At 58.5% G+C, this 19,949-nt stretch overlaps 2 protein-coding genes across 2 annotated transcripts; both read left to right on the top strand.

The window, feature by feature from the left end:
- The first annotated feature begins 3,481 nt into the window (after nucleotides 1–3,481).
- SLC8A2 (solute carrier family 8 member A2) lies at nucleotides 3,482–8,486 on the top strand. The gene is made up of 7 exons (XM_058822864.1): nucleotides 3,482–5,244; nucleotides 5,829–5,932; nucleotides 6,026–6,043; nucleotides 6,524–6,648; nucleotides 6,732–6,831; nucleotides 7,372–7,647; nucleotides 8,110–8,486. Exons 1-7 carry the CDS (start codon nucleotides 3,494–3,496, stop codon nucleotides 8,484–8,486), a joined length of 2,751 nt encoding a protein of 916 aa, XP_058678847.1. The 5' UTR covers nucleotides 3,482–3,493.
- A 2,004-nt stretch (nucleotides 8,487–10,490) lies between these two features.
- On the top strand, nucleotides 10,491–19,159 carry PSMD8 (proteasome 26S subunit, non-ATPase 8). The gene is made up of 7 exons (XM_058822861.1): nucleotides 10,491–10,706; nucleotides 11,728–11,800; nucleotides 13,467–13,569; nucleotides 15,137–15,302; nucleotides 16,767–16,867; nucleotides 17,390–17,501; nucleotides 18,360–19,159. The coding sequence occupies exons 1-7, from the start codon at nucleotides 10,506–10,508 to the stop codon at nucleotides 18,495–18,497; spliced, it is 894 nt and encodes a 297-aa protein (XP_058678844.1). The 5' UTR covers nucleotides 10,491–10,505; the 3' UTR covers nucleotides 18,498–19,159.
- The last annotated feature ends 790 nt before the right edge of the window (nucleotides 19,160–19,949 follow it).

Genomic DNA, 19,949 nt, shown 5'->3' with positions numbered 1-19,949 from the left:
ACATTTTGGCCCAAATTCCTGCAGATTTCCCAAATTTTCCCCAAATTCTTCAAAATCACCCCAAAAATTTCCCCGATTTTGCCCAAATTCCTTCAATTCCTTCTTCTCCCCCCAAATTCCCCGAATTTTCCCAAATCCCCCCCAAAAACCCCAAAATTTCCCCCGAATTTCCCTCAAATCTCCCGATTCCCAAAAACCTGCCCCCGAATTTCCCAAATTCCGGCAAATTTCCCCCAAAATTCTGCCCCAAATCCCAGGAATTCCCCCAAATTCCCCCTTTTTTTCCCCCCCCCCGGAAAAATCGGATTTGTCCTAAATCCCGGCTTTTCCCCAAATCCGCCGCTTCTCAAATCCGCAGTAAAAAAAAAACACAAAAACATAAAAACCACAAAAACCACCAAAATCCGCATTTTTCAGGGAAAACCTGCGGGATTTGGGTCGGAGCTGCTCCAAAAAAGGGAATTTTGGGGGAATTTCCCGGGAATTTGGGATCGCCGGGGTTGGGAATTTTGGGATCTCGGGGCCAAAATCCGGGGGGAAATCCCGGGAAATTGGGAAAATCCTCGGGATGGAGGAAAATGAGGAAAATGCCCCAAACTGGGGCGAATCCCGAGGGATTTGGGGAAATCCCCGCGCGGCCCCGCGGGGTTTGGGGTTAATTAATTCATTAATGAGGGGGGAGCGAGGGGCGGTAATTGGATTAATTGGGGGGGAGGAGCGGGGGGGGGAGGGAAGGGGATGTGGGGCAAAAATGGGGCAGAAATGGAGCAAAAATGGGGTAAAAATTGTGAAAAATGGGGCAAGAGTGGGGCAGAAAATGGGGCAGGAAATGGGGCAGGAGTGGGGCAGAAGTGAGGCAAGAAATGGGGGGAAATGGGGCCAGTTTGGATTCGTGGGGCTGCTTTGGATCTCTGGTTCTGGTTCAGATCTGTGGGTCAGGGTTGGATCTGTGGGGCCGGTTCAGATCTATGGGGCTGGTTCAGATCTGTGGGGCTGGTTCAGATCTATGGGGCTGGTTCAGATCTGTGGCATTGGTTTGGATCCGTGGGTCAGTTTGGGATCCGTGGGTCAGTTTGGGATCCGTGGGTCCCATTCAGATCCGTGGGTCAGTTTGGGATCTATGGGGATGGTTCGTATCTATGGGGCCGGTTTGGATCTGTGGGTCAGGGATCCGTGGGTCAGTTTTGGTTCTGTGGGGCCAGTTTGGATTTGTAGGTCAGCGATGGATCTGTGGGTCAGGTTTGAATTCATGGGTCCAGTTTGAGTTGTGGGTCCCATTTGGATCCATGGGTCAGGGATGGATCCATGGGGCTGGTTTGTATCTATGGGGCCGGTTCAGATCCGTGGGTCAGTTTTGGATCCGTGGGTCCGGTTCAGATCTGTTGGTCAGTTTTGGATTTGTGGGTCCGGTTTGGATCTATGGGGTCTGGTTTGGATCTGTGGGGCTGGTTCAGATCTATGGGGCTGGTTCGGATCCATGGGGCCGGTTCAGATCCGTGGGTCAGGGATGGATCTGCAGGTCAGGGACAGATCTATGGGGCCGGTTCGGATCTATGGGGCCGGTTCGGATCTATGGGGCCGGTTCGGATCTATGGGTCACTTTTGGATCTGTGGGTCAGTACTGGATTTGTGGGTCAGGGATCCGTGGGTCCCGTTTGGATCTATGGCCCCAGTTCGGATCCGTGTCTCCGGTCCGGGTCCGGTTCGGATCTATGGGTCAGGGATCTGTGGGGCCGGTTCAGATCTATGGGGCCAGTTTGGATCTGTGGGTCAGGTTCGGATCCATGGGTCAGGTTCGGATCCATGGGTCAGGTTCGGATCTGTGGGTCAGGGTCGGATCCATGGGTCCAGTTTGGATTTATGGGTCAGGGTCGGATCCATGGGTCCAGTTTGGATCCATGGGTCAGGTTCAGATCTATGGGGCCAGTTCGGATCCATGGGTCAGGTTCGGATCTGTGGGTCAGGTTCGGATCCATGGGTCCAGTTTGGATTTATGGGTCAGGTTCGGATCCATGGGTCAGGTTCGGATCCATGGGTCAGGTTCGGATCTGTGGGTCAGGGATCCGTGGGGCCGCTTCGGGTGCGTGGTGGCTCCGCTCCGGCTCCGCTCCGGCTCCGGTTCCGGTGGTTCCGGGGGTCCGGGGGGGTTCGGCTGCGGGGGCGGCTCCGGCTCCTCCTTGGCAACCGCGCGGTTTCCATGGAAACGGGCATGGGGGAGGGCGGGGGAGGGGGCGGGGCCGCGAGCGGCGGGGGAGGGGGAGGGGGAGGGGGAGGGGCCGGAGCGGAACCACGGACCGGAACCGGAGCCGGGGATCCAAATCGGACCCATAGATCTGAACCTGACCCCATAGATCAGAACCGGACCCATAGATCTGAACCTGACCCATAGATCAGAACCGGACCCATAGATCTGAACCTGACCCCATAGATCAGAACCGGACCCATAGATCAGAACCTGACCCATAGATCAGAACCGGAGCTGGGGATCCGAACGGGACCCACGGATCTGAGCCAGACCCATAGATCAGAGCTGGAGCCCGGACCGGAGCCAGGGATCAGAACCAGAGCCGGGGCTATGAACCGAACCCGTAGATCCGAACGGGAGCCAAGGATCCGAACCGGACCCACGGGTCCAAACCAGCCCCATAGATCCCAACTGGAGCCAGAGATCCAAACGGGACCCATGGATCCGAACCTGACCCCACAGATTCAAACCTGACCCACGGATCCAAACCAGCCCCAAGGATCCAGACCTGACCCAGAGATCTGAACCGGAGCCAGAGACACGAACCAGACCCATAGAGCTGAGCTGGACCCACAGATCCGGCCCAGACCCATAGAGCTGAGCTGGACCCACAGATCCGGCCCAGACCCATAGATCTGAACCAGACTCACAGATCCCACCCTGGCCCATAGATCCAAACTGAACCCATAGATCTGAACTGGCCCCACGGATCCAAACCGGCCCCACAGATCGGAACCAGAGCCAAGGATCCAAACCTGACCCATGGATCCAAACCAGTGCTATGGATCTGACCCGGCCCCACAGATCCGTCCCAACCTTAAATCCCAACCCCACATCCCAGCCCCACATTTCCCCTCACAGGCTCCTTGTGGGGCACCATGGCTGTGCCCCACATCCCAAACCCCACATCCCTGATTCCAAATCCCACATCCCACACCCGAAACCCCACATGCTGACCCCAACCCTCCCGCCCCGCAGGCTCCTCCTGGGGCGCCGTGGCTGTGCCCCACATCCCCAGTCCCAAACCCCACATCCTGACCCCAACCCTCCCGCCCCGCCGTGGCTGTGCCCCACATCCCAAACCCCACATCCTGACCCCAACCCTCCCGCCCCGCCGTGGCTGTGCCCCACATCCCAAACCCCACATCCTGACCCCAACCCTCCCGCCCCGCCGTGGCTGTGCCCCACATCCCAAACCCCACATCCTGACCCCAACCCTCCCGCCCCACAGGCTCCTCCTGGGGCGCCATGGCGGCGCTGGGCCCGGCGCTGGCGGCCTGGCTGCTGCTGAGCCCTCGGGGCTGCCCCGCGGCGGCCGCGGCGGCGACCGACGGCCCCAACGGGACGTGCCACGGCGGCTCCACGCGGTGCCAGCCCGGCGTGCTCCTGCCCGTGTGGCAGCCGGACGAGCCGGCGGCGGGCGACAAGGCGGCGCGCGCCATCGTCTACTTCGTGGCCATGATGTACCTGTTCCTGGGCGTGTCCATCATCGCCGACCGCTTCATGGCCTCCATCGAGGTGATCACGTCGCGCGAGAAGGAGATCACGGTCACCAAGGCCAACGGCGAGACCAGCGTGGGCACGGTGCGCATCTGGAACGAGACGGTCTCCAACCTGACGCTGATGGCGCTGGGCTCCTCGGCGCCCGAGATCCTGCTGTCGCTCATCGAGGTGTGCGGGCACCGCTTCCAGGCCGGCGAGCTCGGCCCGGGCACCATCGTGGGCAGCGCCGCCTTCAACATGTTCGTGGTGATCGCCGTGTGCGTGTACGCCATCCCGGCGGGCGAGAGCCGGCGCATCAAGCACCTGCGCGTCTTCTTCGTCACGGCCTCGTGGAGCATCTTCGCCTACATCTGGCTCTACCTCATCCTGGCCGTCATCACGCCGGGCGTGGTGCAGGTGTGGGAGGCCTTCCTCACGCTGCTCTTCTTCCCGGCCTGCGTGGTGTTCGCCTGGGCGGCCGACAAGCGGCTGCTCTTCTACAAGTACGTCTACAAGCGCTACCGCGCCGACCCGCGCAGCGGCATCATCATCGGCACCGAGGCCGAGCGCCCGCCCAAGGACCTGGAGGCCGACGGCGGCTTCCCGGCGCTGCCCGAGCCGGATCCCGGCGCGTCGCCGTCGCCGACGCCCGAGGAGAAGGAGCTGGACGAGAGCCGGCGCGAGGTGATCCAGATCCTGAAGGACCTGAAGCAGAAGCACCCGGAGAAGGAGCTGGAGCAGCTGCTGGACGCCGCCAACTACATGGCGCTGGTGCACCAGCAGAAGAGCCGCGCCTTCTACCGCATCCAGGCCACGCGCCTCATGACCGGCGCCGGCAACGTGCTCAAGAAGCACGCGGCCGAGGCGGCGCGGCGCTCCCCGGCCGCGCCCGGCGAGGACGACGACGAGGACGAGGAGGATGAAGCGTGCAGCCGCATCTTCTTCGAGCCGTGCCTGTACCACTGCCTGGAGAACTGCGGCTCGGTGACGCTGGCCGTGGCGTGCCAGCAGGGCCTGGGCGCCAACCAGACCTTCTACGTGGACTTCCGCACCGAGGACGGCTCGGCCAAGGCGGGCTCGGACTACGAGTACAGCGAGGGCACGCTCATCTTCAAGCCGGGCGAGACGCGCAAGGAGCTGGCCATCGGCATCATCGACGACGACATCTTCGAGGAGGACGAGCACTTCTTCGTGCGGCTGCTGAACCTGCGCGTGGGCGACGCCGAGGGCATGTTCGAGGCCGACTCCGAGGACCACCCCAAGGGCAAGCTGGTGGCGCCGCTGGTGGCCACGGTGACCATCCTGGACGACGACCACGCCGGCATCTTCGGGTTCCGCGAGCGCTCGGTGCGCGTCAGCGAGTGCCAGGGCCACGTGGAGGTGACGGTGGTGCGCAGCTCGGGCGCGCGCGGCACCGTCATGGTGCCCTTCCGCACCGTGGAGGGAACCGCGCGAGGAGGCGGCGTCGACTACGAGGACGCCAGCGGGGAGCTGGAGTTCCGCAACGACGAGACGGCGTGAGGAAGGGCAGGGGGAGGAGGAGGAGGGTTGGGATGGTGGGCGGGGATGGAGGAGGAAGACGAAGAGATGGTTGGGTTGTTGGGTGGGTCGTTGGTTGGGTGGAGAGGGAGGAAGAAGAACATGAGGATGGAGATGGAGGAGGAAGAGAATGGATGGATGGATAATGGAGGTGGAGGAGGAAGAGGATGGTTGGGTTGTTGGTTGGGTGGAGATGGAGGATGGATGGATGATGGATGGATGGATGGATGATGGATGGATGATGGATGGGATGGAAGAGGATGGTTGGGTCATGGGTTGGGCCATTGGTTGGGTGGAGATGGAAGAGGAAGAGGATGGATGGATGGTGATGGCCTTGGATGGATGAAGGATGGATCATGGTAAATGAATGGATGGAGGTGGAAGGTGATGATGATGATGCTGGATGATGATGGTGATGCCGATGATGATGATGACGACAATGGTGGGTGATGATGATGGTGATAACGATGGTGACAACACTGGATGATGATGATGCTGAATGATGATGGTGATGACGATGATGATGACCCTGAGGCCGAGGCCGCCCCATGTCCCGCCCCAGGAAGACGCTGCAGGTGAAGATCGTTGACGATGAGGAGTACGAGAAGAAGGAGAACTTCTTCATCGAGCTGGGGACGCCGCGCTGGCTCAAGCGCGGCATCTCGGGTACGGGGACACCGAGGGGGCACCGGGGAGGGGACGCTGAGGGGACGCTGAGGGGACACCGGGGTCTCACCGCTGTCCCCTCTCTCTCCTCAGCTCTCCTGCTCGCCCAAGGTAGGAGCCTTCGGCCTCGGACGCGCCCCATGACCATGGATGTGCCATGAGCGTGTATGTCGCCGTGTCCCACGCCACGGTGTCCTCGTGCCACCGCCCCGTCAGGTGTCCCCATGTCCCCCCATTGTGTCCTCATGTCCCCCCCATGTGTCCCCATGTCCGTCCACGTCCCCACATCCCCATGGTGTCCCCGTGTGTCCATTGTGTCTCCACGCTATGTCCCCCATTGTGTCCCCCATTGTGTCCCCCATTGTGTCCCCACGGTGTCCCCACGGTGTCCCCATGGTGTACCCCCAATGTCCCCTCCCCGTGCAGGGGACGGCGAGCGGGCGCTCTCGGCCGAGGAAGAGGAGGCGCGGCGCATCGCCCACGTGTCCCCACACCATGTCCTCCATCACGTCCCCGTGGTGTCCCCATGTCCCCACGGTGTCCCCACGTCCCCCCAGTGTCCCCATGTCCCCGCGGTGTCCCCTCGTGCAGGGGACGGCGAGCGGGCGCTCTCGGCCGAGGAAGAGGAGGCGCGGCGCATCGCCGAGATGGGCAAGCCGGTGCTGGGCGACAACCGGCGCCTCGAGGTGGTCATCGAGGAGTCCTACGACTTCAAGGTGACCCTGGGGACACCTCGGGGACACGGGGCACGGCCAGGGGACACGGCCTGACCCGTCCCCGCTGTCCCCGCTGTCCCCAGAACACGGTGGACAAGCTGATGAAGAAAACCAACCTGGCCACCGTCATCGGCACGCACTCGTGGCGAGAGCAGTTCCTGGAGGCCATCACCGTCAGCGCAGGTGCCACGGGGGCCCCAGTGTCCCCACGGTGTCCCCACGGTGTCCCCACGGTGTCCCCAGTGTCCCCAAGTGTCCCCAGTGTCCCCAAGGTGTCCCCTGAGCAACCACGGTGTCCCCCCACCATCCCCAGGGTCCTCAGGGTCACCATCAGCACAGGTGCCACACGGTCCCCAGTGTCCCCACAGTGTCCCCATGGTGTCCCCCAGGTGTCCCCAAGGTCCTCTTGGGGTCTTCCCACCTTACCCAGGATCCCCTTTGGCCACCACCTTGGTGCCACCACCCTGGTGACCCCAACCCTGGTGATGCCACCACCTTGGTGACCCCAACCCTGGCGGTGCCACCACCTTGGGGACCCCAACCTTGGTGCCACCACCCTGGTGACCCCAACCCTGGTGATGCCACCACCTTGGTGACCCCAATGCCACCACCCTGGTGACCCCAACCCTGGTGATGCCACCACCCTGGTGACCCCAACCCTGGTGATGCCACCACCCTGGTGACCCCAACCCTGGTGGTGCCACCGCCCCGGTGTCCCCGCAGGTGACGAGGACGACGACGACGAAGGCCGCGAGGAGCGGCTGCCGTCGTGCTTCGATTACGTCATGCACTTCCTGACGGTGTTCTGGAAGGTTCTGTTCGCCTGCGTGCCCCCCACGGCGCTGCTGGGCGGCTGGGCGGCCTTCGGCGTCTCCATCCTCCTCCTCGCGCTGCTCACCGCCCTCATCGGGGACCTGGCGGCGCACTTCGGCTGCACGCTGGGCCTCAAGGACTCGGTCAACGCCGTGGTGTTCGTGGCGCTGGGCACCTCCATCCCCGGTGAGGGACCCTGGGGACACCCTGGGGACACCCTGGGGACACCCTGGGGACACCCTGGGGACACCCTGGGGACATGGGAATGTGGGAATGGGATCAGGGACCCTGGGCCTCAAGGACTCGGTCAACGCCATCCCTCTGATGTCTCCAATGTCCCCAACACCCCCAACATCCCCAACGTCCCTGCTGTTCCCAATGTCCCCAATGTCCTCAACATCCCCAATGCCCCCAAGACCCCTGATGTCCCCAGTGTCCCCAACGCCCTCAATGTCCCCAATGACCCAACACCCCCAATGTCCCCAATGACCCAACACCCTCAATGTCCCCAATGCCCCCAACACCCCCATTGTCCTCCTGACCTCCCAATGCTCTCAATGTCCCCAATGCCCCCAACACCCCAAATGTCCCCAATGCCCCCAGCACCCTCGCCGTGCCTGATCGTCCCCAACGTCCCCATGTCCCCAGACACGTTCGCCAGCCGCGTGGCCGCGCTGCAGGACCCGTGCGCCGACGCCTCCATCGGCAACGTCACGGGCTCCAACGCCGTCAACGTCTTCCTGGGGCTGGGCCTGGCCTGGTCGGTGGCCGCCGTGTACTGGGCGGCGCAGGGGCGGCCGTTCCGCGTCCCGCCGGGCACGCTGGCCTTCCCCGTCACGCTCTTCACCATCTTCGCCTTCCTCGCCATCGGCGTGCTGCTCTGGCGGCGCCGCGCGCCCATCGGCGGCGAGCTGGGGGGGCCCCGCGCCCCCAAAATCCTCACGGCCGGGCTCTTCCTGCTGCTCTGGCTGCTCTACGTGCTCTTCGCCAGCCTGGAGGCCTACTGCCACATCCAGGGCTTCTAGCTGGGGGCACTGGGGGCACTGGGAGGGACTGGGAGGGACTGGGGACAGGGACAGACGGACAGACGGACAGGAACCAGCCCGGGGGGATCGCTGCCACATCCAGGGGTTCTGGATGGGGACACTGGGAATACTGGGGGGACTGGGAGGGGCTGGGAGGGGTTGGGGACACCGTGGGCACAGGGACAGACGGACAGGGACAGACGGACAGACGGACAGGAGCCAGCCCGTGGGGATCGCTGCCACATCCAGAGGTTCTGGATGGGGACACTGGGAATACGGGGGGCACTGGGGGGGGCTGGGAGGGGTTGGGGACACCGTGGGCACAGGGACAGACGGACAGGGACAGACGGACAGACGGAAAGGAGCCAGCCCGTGGGGATCGCTGCCACATCCAGAGGTTCTGGATGGGGACACTGGGAATACGGGGGGCACTGGGGGGGGCTGGGAGATGGCAGCAGGGGACAGGGACAAGGGGACAGGGCCATTGCCACCTCCCCGGGGTCCCCCCCATGGCCCCCTCCCCCACCCCAGGGACCCTTTGGTCACCTCAGGGACCCCCCAGGACCCCCAAAACTCCCAAATTCCCCCCAAGGACCCCAAATTTCCCCCCTGGAGACCCCAAATCCCTTCAGGGACCCCCAACCCCCCCCCAGAGGACCCAAAATCCCTTCAGGGACCCAAAATTCCCCCCGGAGGACCCAAATCCCCCCCTGGAGGCCCCAGATTCCTCCCGAGGGACCCCCAAATCCCTTCAGGGACCCCCAAGTCCCTTCAGGGACCCCCCCAGCCCCTCTCCCCTCCCCCTCCCGGGTCCGTTTCTTATCTCGCAGCGTTTTTTTAAAGGGTGGGGGAGGGGCGCGGTGGGGGCGGGGCGCGAAGGGCGGGGGTGGGGGGGTGGGGGGAGGGGCGCCCCCCGGGAAAACCAAAACGAGGAAAAAAAAAAACCAAAACAAAACAAAAAAAAAAAAAAAAAAGAAGAAAAATTAAAAAACCAAAAAACTCCAAAAACCGCGCCCCGGCTGTGACTGAGCGCGCGCGAGAGGGACCATGTGACGTCACACACTCGCAGTGACGTCACTCTCAGTCCCGCCCGGGTGACGTCACTCATTTTTTCCTCCACACCGTCACGGCTCCGGCCGTAAAGCGCGCGGGAGGGCGGGAAACGTCTGTCGCAAAGCGCGGCGCGTTGCCATGGCGACCCGCTTGCCCGACGGCGTTCCCATGGGAACCGTCCCGGAAACCCCAAAACCGCCGGAGGAGGCCCCAAATCACCCTGGGGACCCCCAAAATCATTCTGGGAAACTTAGAATCACCCTGGGGAGCCCCAAAAGCACCTCAGGGACACCCAAAATCATCCCAGGGAACCCCAAAATCACTCCGGGACACCCAAAACCACCCTGGGGACCCCTCAAAATCAGCCCGAGATCCCCTAAACGCCTCAAGGACCCCCCAAAATCAACCCGAGAACCCCCAAAATCACCCTGGGGACCCTCAAGCCCCGCGGGTCCCCCTCAGAAGCGGGGCCCGCCGTAAAGCGCCGCGTTACCACGGTAACCCCCGCGCTGCCGCACAGAGCGCGGCGTCGTCATGGCGACGCCCTCACAACCGTAAAGCCGGGAACAGCGGCGTCTCCATGGCGACGGGCCCGAGAGCGGGGAGGTGCCGTAAAGGGCGGAGGGGAGGCGGCAATTGCGGCGTTGCCATGGTTGCCAGCCCGTGAGGCGGGCGCTGCCGTAAAGCGCGGCGGGGAGGCGGCAACAGCGGCGTTGCCATGGTTACCAGCCCGCGAGGCGGGGTCTGCCGTAAAGCGCGGCAGGGAGGCGGCAACAGCGGCGTTGCCATGGTGACCGGCCCGTGAGGCGGGCGCTGCCGTAAAGGGCGGAGGGGAGGCGGCAACAGCGGCGTTGCCATGGTTGCCATCCCGTGAGGCGGGCGCTGCCGTAAAGCGCTGCCCGCGTTGCCCGGACACGGCCGCAAAGCGCGGCCCGGCTCGCGGCAGTGTCGCGTTGGCGCGCAGTCATGGCGGTGCCGAACGGGGCCGGGGCCGCGGCCGGGACGGGCCCGGCGGGAACCGGGCTGGGCCTGGCGGTCCCGGGGCTCCCGGCGGGCTCCGGGGGAGGCCTCAGGGCCGCGGCCGGGCTGTACGAGCAGCTCAAGGGAGAGTGGGGCCGGAAAAGCCCCAACCTGGCCAAGTGCGGGGAGGCGCTGGGCAGGCTCAAGGTGAGGGCAGCGGGCTGAGGGGGGGTTTGGGGGGCGCTTGGGGGGAATTCGGGGATTTCTGGTGGGTCTGAGGGGTTTTGGAATGGCTGAGTTTTGGGGGATTTTTTGGGGGGGTTTGAGGAGGATTTGGGGGATTTTTAGAGGGGTTTGAGGGGGGTTTTTTGGGGATTTGGGGGGGCTCTGAGGGTGCTTGGAGTGGCTGAGGGGTTTGGGGGATTTTTACGGGGGTTTGAGGAGGTTTGGGGAGATTTTGGGGAGGATTTGTGAGATTTTGGAGGGATCTGAGGGGGTTTGGGGTGGCTGAGGGGTTTGGGGGATTTGGGGGGGATTTTTAGGGGGGTTTTTGAGGGGGAGATGGGGGGAATTTGGGGGATTTCTGGGAGAATTTGAGGGATTTCTGGTGGGTCTGAGGGGTTTTGGAATGGCTGAGTTTTGGGGGATTCCCTGGGGGGGGGTTGAGGAGGATTTGGGGGATTTTTAGAGGGGTTTGAGGGGGATTTTTGGGGGAATTTGGGGAGGTTTTTTGGGATTTGGGGGGGTCTGAGGGAGTTTGGAGCGGCTGAGGGGTTTGGGGGATTTTTGAGAGATTTTTGGGGGATTTTTAGAGGGGTTTGAGGGGGATATGGGGGATTTTTTTGTGGGTTTGAGGTATTTTAGGGGGGATTTTTGGGTTGAATTTGGGGGAATTTTGGGGGTTTGAGGGGGAATTTGTGGGTCTGGGGGGTCTGGGGGTGACGGGACCCCCGAGTTTGGGGCAATTAAAGCGAAATTTGGGGTCCCTGGGCTGTGGGGGGGTCCCGGATTTTCGGATTTCTGGGATTTTTGGGGTGTCCCCGCCCCCCTTTGTGCCATTTCCTGTAAACACCAATTAACCCCGAGACATTAATTAACACCAAACCATTAATTAACACTGAACCTTTAATCAGCTGGATGGGTTGGGGGTGGGGGGGGGCACCGAGGCCCCTCTGGGATCCCCCAGATCCCATCGGGACCCCCCAAAATCTCCCCAAAATTCCCCCAGGTGGCTCTGCTGGACCTGAACTTCCTCCCCACCTCCGGCTCGGCCATGACCAAGCAGCAGCTGATCCTGGCCCGTGAGTGTCCCAAAAATACCCCAAAGTACCCCAAAAATCTGTCCAAAAATGGACCAAAATACCCAAGAATTTTCCTGAAAAAATGGCCCAAAATTCCCCCAAAAATCCTCTAAAAATACCCTGCAAAATCCCATGAAATTCCCCCAGAAATCAAAAAGTATCCCCTAAAATCCTCCCAAGTCCTCCAAAAATCCTCCCCAAAAATAAATCCCCCAAAATCCCCTGAAAATCCTCCCAAAACCCCCACAAAAATCCTCAAAATCCCCCCCCAAAAGTCCCTTAAAAATCTCCAAAAATTCCACAAAATCCCCCCCCAAATCCTCTACAAATACCCCCAAAAATGGCCCCAAAATTCCCCAAAATGCCCCCAAAACTCCTTTAAATCCCACCCAAACCCCCCCCAAATTTCACCCAAACCCCAAATTCCCATTTTTTCCCCATTTTCCCCCATCTTTTCCCATTTTTAGGGGACATTTTGGAGATTGGAGCCCAGTGGAGCCTCCTGAGGAAGGACATCCCCCCAAAAACCCCCCCAAAATTCCATTTAAACTCCCCCAAATCCCCCCAAATTTCACCCAAACCTTTCCCAAACCCCAAATTTTCATTTTTTCCCCATTTTCCCCCATTTTTTCCCGTTTTTAGGGGACATTTTGGAGATTGGAGCTCAGTGGAGCCTCCTGAGGAAGGACATCCCCCCCAAACCCCCCAAAATTCCATTTAAACTCCCCCAAATCCCACCCAAATCCCCCCAAATTTCACCCAAACCTTTCCCAAACTCCATATTCCCATTTTTTCTCATTTTTTCCCCATTTTCATGGGACATTTTGGAGATTGGAGCCCAGTGGAGCATCCTGAGGAAGGACATCCCCCCAAAAACCCCCCAAAATTCCATTTAAACTCCCCCAAATCCCCCCAAATTTCACCCAAACCTTTCCCAAACTCCATATTCCCATTTTTTCTCATTTTTTCCCCATTTTTAGGGGACATTTTGGAGATTGGAGCCCAGTGGAGCATCCTGAGGAAGGACATCCCCCCAAAAACCCCCCAAAATTCCATTTAAACTCCCCCAAATCCCCCCAAATTTCACCCAAACCTTTCCCAAACTCCATATTCCCATTTTTTCTCATTTTTTCCCCATTTTCATGGGACATTTTGGAGATTGGAGCCCAGTGGAGCATCCTGAGGAAGCACATCCCCCCAAAAACCCCCCAAAATTCCATTTAAACTCCCCCAAATCCCCCCAAATTTCACCCAAACCTTTCCCAAACCCCAAATTTTCATTTTTTCCCATTTCCCCCCATTTTTTCCTGTTTTTAGGGGACATTTTGGAGATTGGAGCTCAGTGGAGCCTCCTGAGGAAGGACATCCCCCCCAAACCCCCCAAAATTCCATTTAAACTCCCCCAAATCCCACCCAAATCCCCCCAAATTTCACCCAAACCTTTCCCAAACTCCATATTCCCATTTTTTCCCATTTTTTTCCCCATTTTCATGGGACATTTTGGAGATTGGAGCCCAGTGGAGCATCCTGAGGAAGGACATCCCCCCCAAAAACCCCCCAAAATTCCATTTAAACTCCCCCAAATCCCCCCAAATTTCACCCAAACCTTTCCCAAACCCCAAATTTTCATTTTTTCCCCATTTCCCCCATTTTTTCCCGTTTTTAGGGGACATTTTGGAGATTGGGGCCCAGTGGAGCATCCTGAGGAAGGACATCCCTTCCTTTGAGCGTTACATGGCCCAGCTCAAGTGCTACTACTTCGACTACAAGTGAGTCTGGGGGCACTTGGGGGGTTTTGGATGGAATTTGGGGGGTTTTGGATGAAATTTGGGGGGTTTTGGATGAAATTTGGGGGGTTTTGGATGGAATTTGGGGGGTTTTGGGTGGAATTTGGGGGGTTTTGGGTGGAATTTGGGGGGTTTTGGGTGGAATTTGGGGGGTTTTGGATGAAATTTGGGGGGTTTTGGATGAAATTTGGGGGGTTTTGGATGGAATTTTGGGGTTTTGGGGAAGATTTGGGGGGATTTAAGGGGTTTGGGGGCAGTTTCCTTGCTCAGGATGCTCCACTGAGCCCCAGCCTCCAAAATATCCCCTAAAAATGGAAAAAAAAAAAAAAAAAGGGGGGGATTTGGGGTTTGGAAAAGATTTGGGTGAAATTTGGGGGAGTTTGGGTGGGATTTGCGGGGGTTTGGGGGACGTTTGGGGGGTTTTGGGGGGGATTTGAGGGGGTTTTGGGGGGCAGTTTCCTTGCTCAGGATGCTCCACTGAGCCCCACTCTCCAAAATATCCCCTGGAAATGGGGGCAAAAGTTGGGAATTTGGGGGTGGGGAAAGATTTGGGTGAAATTTGGGGGGGCGATTTGGGGTACTCAGAACCTTCTGGAACCTCTCAAAAACATTCCAGAACCCTTCAGAACGTTCTGGAACCTCGCCAGAATGTTCTGGGACCCTCTAGAATGTTCTGGAACCCTTTAGAATGTTCTGGAACCTCCTTGGAACGTTCTGGAACCCTTTAGAACGTTCTGGAACCTCTCAAAACATTCCCGAACCCTTTAGAATGGTCTGGAACCTCCTCAGAACGTTCTGGAACCCTTTAGAACGTTCTGGAACCTCCTCAGAACATTCTGGAACCCTTTAGAACGTTCTGGAACCTCCTCAGAACATTCTGGAACCCTTTAGAACGTTCTGGAACCTCCTCAGAACGTTCTGGAACATCTCAGAATGTTCTGGAACCCTTTAGAACGTTCTGGAACCTCTCAAAACATTCCAGAACCCTTTAGAACATTCTGGAACCTTCTCAGAACGTTCTGGAACCCCCCCTCAGAGTGTTCTGGAACCTCCTCAGAACGTTCTGGAACCTCCTCAGAACGTTCCGGAACCCTTTAGGTTCCAGAACATTCTGAGGAGGTTCCAGAACGTTCTGAGGAGGTTCCAGAAGATTCTGAGTACCCCAAATCGCCCCCCAAATTTCACTGTTCTGGAACCTCCTCAGAACGTTCTGGAACCCTTTAGAACGTTCTGGAAGCCCTCTCGGGGAGGAGCTGCCCGGGTCGGTGTGGCAGCACCGGCTGCCGGGGCTGAACCTGCCGGGGTCGCTGGGAGGGCTCAGAACCTTCCGGAACCTTCCGGGGCATCCCAGGATCTCCTCGGAGCATTCCGGAACCTCTCGGAACGTTCCGGAGCCCCTCGGGGAGGAGGTGCCCGAGGTGGAATGGCGGCAGCAGCTGCTGGGGCTGAGCCACCGCGGGGCTCGGGGGGGCACTGGGGGCACAGGGAACCTTCCGGAACCTCGTGGAACGTTCCGGAACCTCTCGGAACGTTCCGGAACCCCTCTCAGGGAGGAGCTGCCCGAGTCGGCGTCGCGGCACCAGCTGCTGGGGCTGAACCTGCTGTTCCTGCTGTCCCAGAACCGCGTGGCCGAGTTCCACACGGAGCTGGAGCGGCTGCCGGCGCCCGACATCCAGGGGAACCTGTTCATCAGACACCCCGTGTCCCTGGAGCAGGTAACGGGGGGGTTTAGGAACCTGTTCATCAGGTATGGGGGGTTTAGGAACCTGTTCATCCGGCACCCCGTGTCCCTGGAACAGGTAACGGGGGTTAGGGGATTTAGGAACCTGCTCATCAGGTATGGGGGATTTAGGAACCTGTTCATCCGGCACCCCGTGTCCCTGGAGCAGGTAACGGGGGGGTTTAGGAACCTGTTCATCAGACACCGCGTGTCCCTGGAGCAGGTATGGGGGGTTTAGGAACCTGTTCATCAGACACCCCGTGTCCCTGGAACAGGTAACTGGGGGGTTTAGGAACCTGCTCATCCGGCACCCCGTGTCCCTGGAACAGGTAACGGGGGTTAGGGGATTTAGGAACCTGCTCATCAGGTATGGGGGGTTTAGGGGATTTAGGAACCTGTTCATCCGGCACCCCGTGTCCCTGGAGCAGGTATGGGGGGTTTAGGAACCTGTTCATCCGGCACCCCGTGTCCCTGGAACAGGTAACGGGGGTTAGGAACCTGCTCATCAGGTATGGGGGGTTTAGGGGATTTAGGAACCTGTTCATCCGGCACCCCGTGTCCCTGGAGCAGGTAACGGGGGTTAGGGGATTTAGGAACCTGTTCATCAGGTATGGGGGGTTTAGGAACCTGTTCATCCGACACCCCGTGTCCCTGGAACAGGTAATGGGGTTTAGGAACCTGCTCATCAGGTAATGGGGATTTAGGAACCTGTTCATCAGACACCCCGTGTCATTGGAGCAGGTAACGGGGGGGATTAGGGGATTTAGGAATCTGTTTATCCGGCACCCCGTGTCCCTGAACAGGTAATAGGGTTTAGGGGGTTTAGGAACCTGTTCATCAGGTATGGGGGGTTTAGGGGATTTAGGAACCTGTTCATCCAGCACCCTGTGTCCCTGGAACAGGTACAGAGGGGATTTAGGGGATTTAGGAGCCTGTTCATCAGGTATGGGGGATTTAGGGGATTTAGGAACCTGCTCATCCGGCACCCCGTGTCATTGGAACAGGTAACAGGGGTTTAGGGGGTTTAGGAACCTGTTCATCAGACACCCCGTGTCCCTGGAGCAGGTAATGGGGGTTAGGGGGTTTAGGAACCTGTTCATCAGACACCCCGTGTCCCTGGAGCAGGTAACTGGGGGGTTTAGGAACCTGTTCATCAGGTATGGGGGGTTTAGGAACCTGTTCATCAGGTATGGGGGGTTTAGGAACCTGCTCATCCGGCACCCCATGTCCCTGGAACAGGTACAGAGGGGATTTAGGGGATTTAGGAACCTGTTCATCAGGTATGGGGGGTTTAGGGGATTTAGGAGCCTGTTCATCACACAGCCCATGCCATTAGAGCAGCTACGGGGGGACTTTGCCAAACTTTGGGGTGTTTTACCTCATTTTTGGGATTTTTTATCCCCTTTTTGTGGTGTTTTCTCCCAATTTGTGTTTTTCTGAGCCCGTTTTTTGTCCCCAGTACCTGATGGAGGGCAGCTACAACAAAGTGTTCCTGGCCAAGGGCAACATCCCAGCAGAGAGCTACACCTTCTTCATCGACATCCTGCTGGACACCATCAGGTAAGGGGGCCCAAAATCCCCCAAAATCACCCCAAAATATCCTCAGAATCACCCCAAAATCATTCTGAACCCAAAATCCCAAAAATCCCCCCTGAAATATCCCCGAAACTGCCCCAAAACCGCCCCAAACCCCTCACCTGGCAGAGCTGCACCTTCTTCATCGACATCCTGCTGGACACCATCAGGTAAGGGGGCCCAAAATCCCCCCAAAATATCCTCAAAATCACCCCAAAATCACCCCAAATCACCCCGAAATCCCCCAGAATCCCTCTGAAACCCCCAAATCCCCCTGAAAACCCCCCCAAAACCCCCCAAATTTCCCCCAAAATCCCAGGGACGAGATCGCGGGCTGCATCGAGGCTGCAAACCTCCCCAAAATCCCCGTCAAAACCCCCCAAAACTCCCCAATTTCCCCTTCAAACTCCCCAATATCCCCATGAATCCCTCTGAAACCTCCCCAAAATCCCCCTGAAAACCCCCCCAAAACCCCCAAAACCCCCCAAATTTCCCCCAAAATCCCAGGGACGAGATCGCGGGCTGCATCGAGGCCGCCTACGAGCGGATCCTGTTCCCCGAGGCCGCGCGGATCCTGTTCTTCAGCTCGCCCCGCAAGATGACCGACTACGCCAAAAAGGTACCCCAAAAACGGGCTGAAACACCCCAAAAACGGGCTGAAACACCCCGAAATATCCCAGAAACACCCCAAAAACGGGCTGAAACGCCCCGAAATATCCCAGAAACACCCCAAAAACGGGCTGAAACGCCCCAAAATCCCCTTCGAAATCCCTCAAAAATGGTCTGAAATACCCCAAAACACCCTGAAATACCTCCAGACCGTTTTTAAGTACCTCAGAAATGGTCTGGAATACCCCAAAAATGGTCTGAAATAGCATGAAATACCCCTAAAACAGTCTGAAATACCCCAAAATATCCCAGAAACACCCCCAAAATGGTCTGAAATATGCCAAATTACCCTGAAATACCTTAAAAATTGTCTGAAATAGCCCAAAATATCCCAGAAACACCCCAAAAGGGTCTGAAATACCTCAAAATGGTCTGAAATAGCCCTAAATACCCCCAAAATGGTCTGAAATACCCCAAAATACTCTGAAACACCCCCAAAACGCCCCTGAAATACCTCTAAACCACCCTGAAAAGCCCCAAACAGCCCCAAAAATGTCCTGAAACGCCCCAAAAATTGACTGAAAGCCCCCCAAATCCCCTTCTAACCCTCCCCAAAGCCCCCAATATCCACCCCAAATCCCTTTTAACCTCCCCCAACCCCCCTAAATCCCCCCAAAGCCCCCAAATCCCCTTCAAACCCCCCAATTTCCGCCCCACACCCTTTAAATATCCGCCCTAAAGCCCCCAATGTCCACCCCAAACCCCTCTAAACCCCCTCCAGTTCCCCTAAATGCCCCCAATGCCCACCCCAAACCCCTTCTAACCCCATTTTCCCCCCTTTTAACCCCATTTTTGTCCATTTTCCCAGCGGGGCTGGGTGCTGGGCCCCTCCAACTATTACAGCTTCGGGGGGCGGCAGCAGAAGGCCGAGGACCCCCCGATCCCCTCGACGGAATTGGCCACGCAGGTCATCGAGTACGCCCGGCAGCTGGAGATGATCGTCTGAGAAACACAAAATTCCCTCTTTTCCTCTTTATTCCCTTTTCCCCCTTTTTTTCTGCCTTTTTTTTGCCTTTTTTCTGTGATTTTTTCTGCCTTTTTTCGTGATTTTTTGAGGGGTTTCCAACGTTTAAAGTGGTTTTTTTTTTGGAGGGCGTTGAAGTGGTTAAAGATTATTTGGGCCTTTTCCGCCTCCAAAATCTCCCCAAAACCCCGTTTATTCTCCTGATTTGTTTTATTTTATTGCGTTTTTTGGGGGGTTGAAGTATTTTTTTGGGGTGTGGTTCAATATTTAAAAGGGGGTTTGGAGGGGTCTGGATGCTGAGACCCCCAGGACCCCCAAATTCCCCATTTATTCCCATTTATTCCCATTAATTCCCATTTTTCTTCAATTTTGTTGCATTTTTGGGGGGAGTCTCGATGTGGGAACCCCAAAACCCCCTCAGACCACCCCAAATCCCCCTTTTAACTCCCATTTCCCCTCATTTTTGGGAGGTTTCACAATTTAAAGGTTCTTTTGTGAGGGGATTAGGGGAAATTGTCCCCTGTCCTCTCCCCCCACCCCTTTTATGGGCAGAACCGGGGGGCTGAGCCCCCTCCCCAAGAATCCAAACCCCAAAATGTTGTTCCAATAAAGTGCTGGAGCCGGACTGAGGCGGTTTTGGGGGGTTTTGGCGTCGTTTTGCGTCATTTTGGGACCATTTTGGAGCCGTTTCGTTCCTGGGGGGGCTCCGGGACCCCCGAATTGAGCAGGGGGCGGTGCCAACCCCCTCACGCTGAAACCCCGCCCCGTCTCTTCTGATTGGCTGAGGGCTCCAGAGCCTCACGCTGATTGGTCGAGGCACTACCCTCAGCAAAAAAGGCGGGCTTGTGTGCACAGCGTGAATGAAAGGGCTGAGATGATTGGGTGGCGGATGGTGGGAATGAGAGGAGAGCGGTGATTGGTTGGAGTCGCGGGGCGTATGGCCAATGAGCGTGCGAGGGGCGGGGTTTAGATGAGGGGAGGTGGAAGTGCGCACCCTTGCGGCTGGGAGGCCCCGTGTTCCCGGTTACCCCCCGTGCCCTCCCAGTTACTCCTAGTTACTCCCAGTGCCCTCCCAGGAGCTCCTGCACTGAGGAGCGGGGAACGTCCCACACACGCTGGCCAATCACAAACGAAAACGTGAGGAAGTCGACCAATCAGAGCGCGGCGCTGAGAGAGTGGGCGTTGATTGACGTACAGCTCAGCCAATGAGTGAGCGGTATGCCCGGTGGGCGAGACCAGAGGCTGGGGCTCCTCGAGACGAGCCAATGGTGGCCGGATGAGGTTGATGGACGTCTTGTGACGGCAATGGCGGGGGCGCCGCGGCCGAACGGCGCTGTGGGAAGAGGGAGGCGGGATCTGCGGGTTGGACAAGAAGAAGGGCAGAGCCTCGCCCTGACTGGCAACCGCTGCTCCAATCAGCACGGTGGGCGGACG

The sequence above is a fragment of the Ammospiza caudacuta genome, chromosome 35, assembly GCF_027887145.1.
Source record: "Ammospiza caudacuta isolate bAmmCau1 chromosome 35, bAmmCau1.pri, whole genome shotgun sequence".
Taxonomy (NCBI): domain Eukaryota; kingdom Metazoa; phylum Chordata; class Aves; order Passeriformes; family Passerellidae; genus Ammospiza; species Ammospiza caudacuta.
Note: the sequence above shows the minus strand (reverse complement) of the source record. Positions and strands in the feature narration are given on the sequence as shown.